The 10,667-nt window shown below is 53.1% G+C and overlaps 1 protein-coding gene across 1 annotated transcript in view; it reads right to left on the bottom strand.

The window, feature by feature from the left end:
• Positions 1-10,667, bottom strand: part of Tnxb (tenascin XB) — a 69,101-nt gene that overhangs the window by 26,012 nt on the left and 32,422 nt on the right. The window contains exons 17-22 of the mRNA XM_013034944.1: positions 9,504-9,872; positions 8,176-8,469; positions 5,884-6,174; positions 5,212-5,544; positions 3,684-4,031; positions 2,953-3,276 (exon numbers count right to left, since the gene is read on the bottom strand). Of these exons, the coding sequence (XP_012890398.1) occupies positions 2,953-3,276; positions 3,684-4,031; positions 5,212-5,544; positions 5,884-6,174; positions 8,176-8,469; positions 9,504-9,872 (1,959 nt within the window). The remainder of the gene's footprint in view (positions 1-2,952; positions 3,277-3,683; positions 4,032-5,211; positions 5,545-5,883; positions 6,175-8,175; positions 8,470-9,503; positions 9,873-10,667) is intronic.

Raw genomic sequence — 10,667 nt, 5'->3', positions numbered from 1 at the left:
CAAGTCTGGACTGGGAAGGCTGAGCAAGGACTTGCTGGTCCCTACTGTCTACCCTCTTCCCTGAGAAGGCTGAGTCTGGGAGGGGGTCTCCCTTCAAAATGGAAGGTGGTTCCAAGACAGAGTGGCTGGGTGAGTAGGATGCTCCCCAAATCTTGTTTCTTTGACTTCCATGGGAGGGTAAGACTAGACTGCACAGGCAAAAAAACCTGCTTAAAATGGGCTAGACTAGGCTTTAGACAGACCGAAATGAGTCTGGGAGGAAGGGGCAGGGGCCAGAGTGACCACCTGTGCCGACCATCTACTAGTGGTTACCAGGCCTGGCATTTTCTTTCATTCACTTTCCTTCTAGCCATATTTGCTTGTATCTTATTTTCTGCTTGTTTTAGGCCTCTGTGTTTTTCCAGGAAGAGAAATTGACCCTCACTACCAAGCCTGACTGATTGCTGGTGATTTGGCTTAACTGGTAAAGCTGAGGCTCTGTTGATGAATATGACAGTCCTATGCTGCATTGGGAATAGTCCCGTCTCTGTTGCTAACTGGCTGCACATTCCTTCTGTCAATGGAACAGCAAGAACAGCAGGCCAAGTCCTCACCCACTCAACTGGCTCCAGCACCTCACTGCCCTGATAAGGAACATCAAGACTTATTCCTTCCCTAAAAGACCATGTCCATTTTACCCATGGCATGTACAATACATGTAGCATGATATCTAGCATCAGACAGAGAGAGACAGTGATCTCTCCATACGAGGGAATGAACAAAAGTTGAATGAGCTGAAAATCCACTAGTATCACCACCTTTCGCCCTATGACACTAGGTGGTGGCACTGGCTCCATCTTAAAGATGAGAAGCTGAGATTCCAGGAGAGGAGGTTAAGTTCTTTAAGATCACAGCTAAGAAATGAAAGAACTGAGAATGGAATTCAGTTTGTCAGATACTTTTTCTGCCAGTCCTGGGGCCTGGTCACTGTCCCTAAGCTTCTTTTGCTCAAGGCTAGCACTCTACTACTTGAGCCACAGTGCCACTTCCAGCCTTTTCTGTTTATTTGGTACTGAGGAATAGAACCCAGAGCTTCATAAATGCTAGGCAAGTACTCTACCACTAACCACATTTCCAGCCTATCAGACTCTTAAGACTCAGTTTCTCTGCATTGTGGTACTTCAGTAAGCACCCAACAGAGCCTAGCCTTTCCCAGGGACCAGGGACATGACCAGACAAAGACTAATTGTCTCTCTGCCTGGAATGGAAGAATAGATATTGTCAGAGAACTCCAGGCCTGGTGTGAGCCTCCAAATTACTACCTCTGACCCTGAGAGGAGGCCATTAAGGATAGTTTTCCCTTCTCCCTCTTCTCAGTGCTAACTGAAGCAAAAAAAGAAAAAGAGAAAAAAGAAATCAGGAATCGAAGGTTCTAGAAACGAAGCCAATCAAATCACCGTAAAGTTGAGCTTTGTGGACTATACAGAAACTATGTTTTAGAGATCTGTTTCTACTTTTAAGTTTTCCATCTTTTCCCTTTAGAAAAAGTTGCTTTTGTTGGACACTAGTATCTCACATCTGGGGCTGAGAAGGTGGCTCAGTGGTAGAGCACAGTGGTAGAGCACTTGCCTTGCATGCATGAGGCCCTGGGTTCGATTCCTCAGCACCACATAAGCAAAAAGAATAAAGCCGGAAGTGGCACTGTGGCTCAAGTGGTAGAGTGCTAGCCTTGAGCTGAAGAGCTAAGGGACAGCACCCAGGCCCAGAGTTCAGGCCCCATGACCGGGCCCCCCACCCAAAACAAAACAAAACAAAACAAAAAAAACTAGTATCTCACATCTGTAATCCTGACAATTTAGGAAGCTGAGATCTGAGGATTGATGCTTGAAGCTAGCCCAGGCAGAAATGTCTGTGAGACTCTTATCTCCAATTAACTAGCAGAATTCTGAACCAGAGGCATGGCTCAAGGAGCAGATCATCAACCGTAATAAACAAGAAAGCCAAGCAAGAGTACAGAGCTTTGAGCTCAAGTCTGTGTACAGGCGCGCGCGCTCACACACACACACACACACACATGCAGTGGTTTCTGAAAAAGGTGTGCCTTTGTTTCAGTGATCAGAATACAAAGAGAGATTCCCTCATCGTGACCATCTGGATGGGTCAACAGGAAGGACTCCAGAGGCACTCTCTCCCACTCAGCTTCCCCCGCAGGGGCTCTGGAGAGCTGACTGGATGGGACTACTTGGTGGCAGAGGTGTTACCATAACTGGCCTCAGGGAGGGGATGAAGGGCTGTTCTTTGTGGGATAGTCACTATGGATGAGCATCAAAGAAAGCACTGATAAGTAGGCCAATGTCTAGTGAACATTCTGGCCAACTAAGCAGCTGAACCAACAAAACTGGACAAAGCAGACTGTAGAGTAAGGATAATTACAGCAATCACAGCAGCAAGCACTGACTGCATGCTTACTTAGTGCCAGGCTCACTCTTAATCCTTTCTACATCTGTTAACTCATTTCATCCTCACAGTAGTGCTGTGAGATAATTACTTAAAACTGGCACAGAGGTTGGGCACCAGTGGCTCACACCTGTAATCCTAGCTACTCAAGAGGCTGAGATCTGAGGATTGTGGTTCAAAGCCAGCCTGGGCAGGAAAGTCTATGAGACTCCTAGGGCCAATTTACTACCAGAAAACTGGAAGTGGCGCTGTAGCTCAAGTGGTAGAGTGCTCACCTTGAGCTGAAGAGCTGAGGGACAGCGCCCAGGCCCAGAGTTCAAGCCCCATGATTGACAAGACAAAAAAACAAAACAAAAAAAACGTGCACAGGGGCAAAAAGATTGGTTGCAGTCCCTAGTCCCCATTAATCTGCTCTTTCTTGGTAGCAGTTAGGAACTTATGGCTGCACAGGGAAAAGGTGGGAATCTTGGTAATAGGGATGGTAAGACTCGGCAGCGAGATCCAGACCACGCTCACCAGTTGTTGCCACGGTGGACACGGGGCCCACGCGCCGCCCCTGGTAGATTCCATACAGGTGCATCTTGTACTTGCGCCCAGGCTCCAGGTTCTCCACAGTGGCCTCCCTCTCCTGGCCTCCAACACGCACCACCTGGGGCCGCCCATCACTGTCCTTGTACTGGACAGTGAAGGAGTCAAAGTGGCCCTGGGGGACGGTCCAGGAGAGGCTCAGGGAGTCTGGAGAGGATCCTGTCACGGTCAGCTCCCCCAGGAGCGGCTCTACCGGGGGCTCTGGTGCCTCTGTGCTGGGCTCTGTGGGGCTGGGTGTCTCTTCCTCTGTAGCTGAGAGAAGGAGATAGAGAAGGTGAAGCGGAGGCCTTGAATCTTAGGGAGAAGGACAGAGAAGTCATGGCTAGTGAAATCCCCAGGTCAGCTCAGAGAAGTCCACCCTTGGGACCTGATGGTTCTGATCAGCTGACCTCTGATAAACATGCCCAAGCTCCTACGTGAACTTGGAGGAACTATTATGGTCACTAGCACAGCACAGATACTAATGGTCCTTCCCGGCCCAGGAGGACAGAAGTCAACCCAAGGGGAAGCATAGGGGCCAGAGCCCCCCCCCCCACACACAGCAGGTCTGTGGGTGCAAACCAATGCCCAGACACATTGCCTGCTTAGTGACCAACCAAAGAGTAAAAGGATCCTACCTCCTGGTTGACCCCACCCTGGAGTTTCCAACACCCACTTACCCGTCACCCCAATGGCAGACACGGGGCCCACGCGCTGGCCGCTGTGGAAGCCATACAGGTTCATCTTGTACTTGTGGTCTGGCTCCAGGCCTGAGATGGTGACCTGGTCCTCATGGCCTGGCACCCTCACCACCTTGGGCTGCCCGTCCCCGTTCCTGTACTGCACCAGGAAGTGGTCAAACTGTCCCTCGGGGACTGTCCAGGAGAGGCTCAGGGAGTCGGGGGTGGCATCTGTCACGGTCAGCTCCCCCAGGCGTGGCTCTCTGGGGGGCTCTGAGGCCTCTGTGCTGGGTTCTGTAGGGCTTGGACTCTCGTCTACTTCTGTAGGACTGGAGATCTCCTCTGGGGCTGAGATAAGAGATGCAGATATTAAGAGTGATTTGTTTTTCCAGTGTTGTCAGTGGGTACAACATCCTGGATAGCCTCCTGAACTGGAAGCCTCAGGGGTTTACATGGCCTCCGATATTGACTATGTAGTCACTAGAAGATGGAGAGGGCTGAGCCATCCCCGCCTGTCCTATCTCCTGGCAGGGGTGCATGTTGTATTGTGAGATTTCTCCTCATAGCTGATGAAGGCAAGATGGGAAGATAGAACATCTTTGAGAATTCTTCTACATCGTGTCTCTGACAGCACTGATCTCAGCAAAGCCAGGAGGGGAGAGGCCTCTTCTCACCTTAAGCCCCCTTCTAGGGGGCTCTGGTGGCCTCAGCCTATCCCTGGGAGAAAACCATGGTATGCGCTCCTGCTGAGGCCCCTCAGGGTCAGCCTGCTCCTTCCTCCCCTGGGAACCTTAAGGGATGAGTTACTGAGGCAGAGCTCCAGCCAAAAGTGGAGAAAGGTTCAGGTGAACGGGGACTGGGGAGGGCCCACTCTGAGGCTGACTCTGGAATCACACCTTCATGGGCCCCCTAACTGTCCCCTGAAGTTAGGTCTCTGCAGGACTCCCAGGGGTGGGGAGACTGTGGCACAAAGAAAGCCAGCCCTTCTGTGATCCCCCTCTTTGGCCTGGGACCTACATCAGGGACAGGAGATTAGGCAGGAGCGTGCAGTAATGAGAACTCAGACAAGGATGGGAAGATAGGGAGGTGAGGAGCAAGAAGAGGTCACAGAAGAGTTGGAGATCAGGGAGAGAGGACAGCAACACAGTGAGGGTGCAGAGAGTTGGTGCCCGAAGCCCAGGTGTGCCCAGCGTCTGAACCAGGCTAGGAAGAAAGCCAGTCTGAAGTGTGGGTGAGAACTCTGGCTGAAAGGGAGGACACGGTGTGGAGGACAGCTGAGGCCAAAGGATGAGTCTCAGTGCTTGGAACAGGGGGAAAATGGAACCTGCTTTTGGAAATGGACAGGCAGGAGGACCAAGGATATTAAGAGCTGGAGGCTGAGGTGTAGCGCACAGGAGAGCAGTGAGGGAGAAAGAGGACAGAGGCTTTGGCAGAAGTAGAGCTGAGAAAGAAAAGATGGAGCCCAGCCCAGATCTTGCATCGAGGATTGGGGCCAGCAAGGGAGGGAGGCCTGTGGGCTCTGACTCACCCGTCTTGGCCACCACAGACACAGGCCCCACACGCTGCCTGCCACGAAGCCCGTAGAGGTTCATCTTATACTTCCGGTTGGATTCCAGGCCAGGGACAGTGACTTCATTCTCATCCCCCCTGACAGGCACAGCCTGGGGCTGCCCCTGCGCATCCTTGTACTGGACTGTGAAGGAGTCAAAGGGGCCCTGGGCCACAGTCCAGGACAGGTGCAGGGAGTCGGGGGTCACATCAGTCACCATCAGTTCTCCCAGGAGGGGCTGCTCAAGGATCTCAGAGCGAGGGGGCTGCTCAAGGATCTCAGAACGAGGGGGCTCCTTTACCATCTCTGGGGCTGTAAACAAAGAGGTTCAGCCAGGTGCTGAACTGGCAACCTGGATGGGGGTTTAGGATCAGGACCTGGGTGGGGAGGGGTGTCCACTACTCTATTAGTGTGAGCCCTGAACTCCTGGCAAGTCAGAGTATGACACACCTTGTGGGCCTTAGGGAATGGCTGAGTGCGATGAAAGAGGCCCAGCAGTGGGGGAAAGGCTGGCTGCCCCTCAGCCCAGGAGCAGGGCCAGGATGCTGCAGTCAGCCCTCCTGCTGGGAGGCCCCACTAGTTCCTGGCTGAGGGCAAGCGTATAGAGGGCGGGTCGTGGGTGACATGGGGGCTTAGGTGGCAGCTACTTACCAGTAGTGCCATCGGCTGTGAGGGGGCCATATCGCTTCTTGTTGGCAATCCCAAACAAGGTGAATCTGTACTTGTGGTCAGGGTCCAAGGGGGAGACAACAACTGAGCGCTCGGGCCCTTCCACAGGTATCACCTGGGGTTGTCCATCCTTGTCCCTGTACTGAACCATGAAGGAGTCGAACTGGCCTTCAGGGACAGTCCAGGAGAGGCGCAGAGAGTCTGGGGTGGGATCTGTCACCCACAGATTTCCCAGGCGGGGTGGGGTTCCTGGGCTGGGCTCACTGTGAGGCACTGTGGAGAGGAAGTGAAAAGAAGGAAGGTCACAGGAGAAGGAGGAACCCGTCTCACATAGGGATGCTGTGTGAGGTTACACAGGCTGCGCATGGCTAAACGGGGACAAAGTGACTGAAACCGAAGCTCAGCCCAGGAGCTTGGCTGGCCTACAGAAAGGGCTGCCTTCAAATGACACAGAAGCACTGTATGTGGCATTATGCTATCTACAACCAAGGAGGAGGGGGCTCCGAAAGCAGGGATCCCAGTCAGACATCTCTCCACATCTCTCCAGCCAGGGAATTCTCCCTAGTGCAACCTCTACTGATTCCAACTCTGACTTCTATGTCTTTTCTCCTCCAAGAGTCCTCCTACTGTGTGTTCCGGGTTCTCTTCCTCAGGACGCCCCTCCTGCTGCTCCTTACTCTGTGTCCATCCCTCCCCCGGCCATGCGCCTGTCCCCAGCTGCACCCCCATTCTGTGCACATCTCCCTTTACCTCCCCTCCTTGCTCTGTGCCCAGCCAAGATTCCAGAATGTGACTTGACCATTGCTAAGTCCTGTGGACACTTGCTGGCCGTTGAGTCCCACTTTCAGACTCTGACATGACTAGCTGTGTCCTCCTCCCTGACACCCGAGACACCAGCCTGCACCTGGTTGCTCCCTCTCCGGAGAGTCACCTCAGGCTACCCCGTGGGCTCCTTCCTCTTCTACTCCTGTTGGCTATTGCCAGCTGTCTAGAGCTCTGTCTCTTCTCCCTTCATGCCCTCATCCTGGCCACTGGCACTGATGGCCTCCATGCCCCTCTTCAAGCTTTTACTCTGCATTCCACACTCACCAAGGTGGCACTGTGACCCCCTTTTTTCCTTTATATTCCTTTTTTTTTTTGGTCAGTAGTGGGGCCTGAATTCTGGGCCTGAACTCTGTCTCTCAGCTCTTCAGCTCAAGGCTAACACTCTACCACCTGAGCCACAGCCCCACTTCCAGCTAGGCAAGCATTCTACCACTAAGCCACATTCTCAGCTCTTCTTTCCTTTTGGTAGTATTAAGACTTTGAACTCAGAGTCTTATGCTTCCTAGGCAGGCACTCTCCCACTTGAACCATGTCTCTAGCCCTTTTGGCTTTAAAAAAATAATAAAGTCGAGCTTTTTGCCTGGGCCAGCCTGGACCACAATCTTCTTAGTTGTGCTTCCCATAGGATAATGGGCACACACCACCATGCCCAGCTCTTATTGAGAGGGTCTTATGGAACACACACACACACACACACACACACACACACACACACACACCCTACCCTGGGCTGGCCTTGACCATGATCTTCCCAAGTTCTTTCTCTCCCATAGCTAGGATTACAGGTGTGAGCCAGAGTGCCTGGCTTCTGCCACCTTCTGATGGGTAACTCCTTCCTGTCAGTGACTTAATTCTCCTCATGAAACTGGCATTCTTCACAGGGCTACTGCAAATACTGGGTGTGATCTTACTCTCTTTAAGCATCTTACACTCATCTGAATCAATGACCATGCTCAGATTAGTCATATCTAAGTGTCCCATACCACACTTCTGTCCACTACTGCTACTGCCTTTGGGATAGGACTAATTCAGGAACCAGGGGCATACCTGGGTCTCCTCGTTCTCCTTCACCCCACATACAACTTCAGCCACCACCTTAGCCACACCACTATGATGTCTTACCAGTGTCAAATATCTAACCACGCCACTCTCCTACTTTATAAGCTCCCAGAGGCCGCTGAAGGCTTTCAACTGAGGCCCAAGCCCCTCAGACCAATAGACCCAGCTCTTCCCTCAAAAAAGACCCCACAACCCCTTATCTCCCCATATACCCTGTTCTCCAGCTAGGAGGAACATTGGCAACCTCTCCCAAGGCACCCCTTCTACCTGCACTGCCTCCTCACCCCCTGTCTGCTCTTCATTGCTTTCCCTTCACAACCCCAAAGCCCTGGGCCGGCCTCTTTCTAGGATCCACAGAGGGTGGGGAGAGGTGTGCCTGCTCTCACTCACAGATCTTGGCTTCAGTCACCAAGGGGCCATGCCTCTTCTTGCCGACAAGCCCATACAGCACAAACTTGTACTTGCGGCCTGGTTCCAGGGATGTGATGGGGGCCGAGCGCTGGGGCCCCTCCACAGGTATCACCTGGGGTCCATGCTTATCCTTGTACTGGATCAGAAAGGAGTCAAACTCTCCCTCGGGGACCGTCCAGTGCAGGCGCAGGGAGTCAGAGGCCATGTCCAACGCCGTCAGCTCACCTAGGCGAGGTGGGCCCGGGGACTTCCTAGGCTTCTCCTCAGCTCTGTCTGAGATTTGGGGGGAGGGGGGCAAAAGCAAAGCATGGTGGGCTCAACGATTCCTTTGCCCATCTCCTTCCCTCTCCTTTGCCTGACTCCATTCTGAACATCTCCAGAGCCCTATCCGTCAGCCCTCGGTGACCAGCCCTCCTGGCAAGGGAGCATTCCCCAGTCAGTGTCTGTTCCCTAAAGTCTTAGTTCCTCTGCACATTAGGACTTTTGGCCGAGTTTCAGGCTCCCCATGGTACTGCCTGAGAGTTTCTAGTTTCCTCACTGTGGCTTCAGAGCAGTCTGAGGACTCCTCTGTGTGCCCGAGCTGCTCTTTCCCTTCCCACCCTTCATTGGCAGTGGGCTTGCCCTGGAATTGGGGTAAGCCCCAGACATCCGTCCCTTTATGCAGGACCAAGGGGGTGTGAGAGCAAGGCGCCCCACCCCTGTCTTTCCATTGGTCCTGCAAATGTCACCCATCTCTGAAGTCTTGATGGCAGTGGAGCACCCCACAACCACCACCAGAAGGAGCCTGATGGGGTCACAGGCTATCTTCTCTTTTAAGCTAGACTCCCAGGGAGGAGGGAGGCATGAGGGATTGAGAGCCAGTCTTCTCAGAGCCAAAGCCCTTCCCAAGCCCACTTCAGGAGATCTATAGGGCAGGGAAGGGCAGAGGAGCAGCCTGGAAGTGTGGGGTAGACTCAGGGGAGAAAAAAAAAAAAAAACACCACACACCCAAAAACAGAAAACAAAAAACAAAACAAACAAAACAAAACAAAAAACAGAGGGGGAAGACCAGGGCGTGTAGTTGTTCTCTTGGAATTTTTCTACCCTCTGACTTCCTCCTCCTGACTACCACCAACCATCCTCACTGTTCTAAGACTACATCTACCTTCCCTCTGAACTCACAAATCTTTTGCCCTCTCCTTTTCCCCCCTATCACTCAGCCTGCCCTTCACCGACTCCTTAAACTCCATCTCACCTCTGAAGTCCTGAGAGCCCCAGCCCTTCCCCCACCCAACTCTCAGGACATTAGTTAAGAGTCCCGGATGTACCCATGATGCCTTGGTAGGTGATTGGAACAGAGGGCTTGCCCCCTGGGAGAATCCCATGAAGTAACAGCGTGTAAGGGGCCCCAGGAGGGGGTGGGGGCACCAAAGCCTGGCGGACATCTCCTGGCAGCAGTTCTTCATGTGCCCCTGGCCCCTCGGGCACCTGCAGGTTCAGTTGGAAGTGGGCAAAGATGTCGGGCTGGGCAGTCCAGGCCACACGGAGTTGCCCTGTCTCATCTTTGCCTAGCACCCTCAACTCTCCCAGCTCCTGAAGGCTCTGCAACACAATTGGGGCCTCAGCCCCCTGCGTCGTGGAAGGGCCTGAGGGAGGAGGCTCATCCGTTGTGGCCCCCACCAGGGAGGGTGAGGATCCTGGGAAGGAGCAGGACCGGGCAAGAAAAAAAGGAAAGCGGAGTATGAGAGCCAGAAAGCAATCTCCAGTCCCCCCAGGTCTGACCTCCAGCCTCTGCTCCTTTCTCCTGCTCTTTTAATCCAGTTACTTCCTCCCAAAGGTCTGCCCAATCCTCTGAATAACAACCCTGGTTAACCAACTTCTGTGCAGACAGGCCTCTGCTTAGGACAGACAATAAGACAACATCTTGCACCCCTCCCCTGCTTGAAGGCTTCTATGATCTCTAGAACCCAAAGATTTCCCCATCTCTCCCCACCCAAATCTCCCACTGGGTGGTAGTTCGCCTTCCGTTAGTGCTGCAGTGAGAAGCCTGCAAGAAAGGTGGGGGGGGGGCAGTGGTGTTAGGAGGGAAGGTACAAAAGGAGAGTGGGCAGGAGGAAAGAGGAAAGAGAAGGAATAAGGGAGGTGTATATCCAGGTCAGGTAGCATCTGAGCCCTATGGAAGAAGAGGAGGTCCACCCCTGCCCCACAGCCACAGAGCACCCCTTCCCCAGGCCCCGACACTGTTCCTGTGGGAGAGACCAGTGGGAAATAAGCCAGGTCAGAAAAAAGCAGCTCAAGCAGCAGCACTTTAACAACCCTGCCCCCTGCACCCCCCCATCCACATGTTGTCTAATGGTTTTTTGTTGTTGTTGTTTTGGGGGGGTCCGGTCGTGGGCCTGAACTCTGGGCCTGGGTGCTGTCCCTCAGCTCTTCAGCTCAAGGCTAGCACTCTACCACTTGAGCCACAGCGCCACTTCCGGCTTTTTTCTTTT

The sequence above is a fragment of the Dipodomys ordii genome, unplaced genomic scaffold (assembly GCF_000151885.1).
Source record: "Dipodomys ordii isolate 6190 unplaced genomic scaffold, Dord_2.0 Scaffold202, whole genome shotgun sequence".
Taxonomy (NCBI): domain Eukaryota; kingdom Metazoa; phylum Chordata; class Mammalia; order Rodentia; family Heteromyidae; genus Dipodomys; species Dipodomys ordii.
This window is presented reverse-complemented; position numbering and strand designations above follow the sequence as displayed.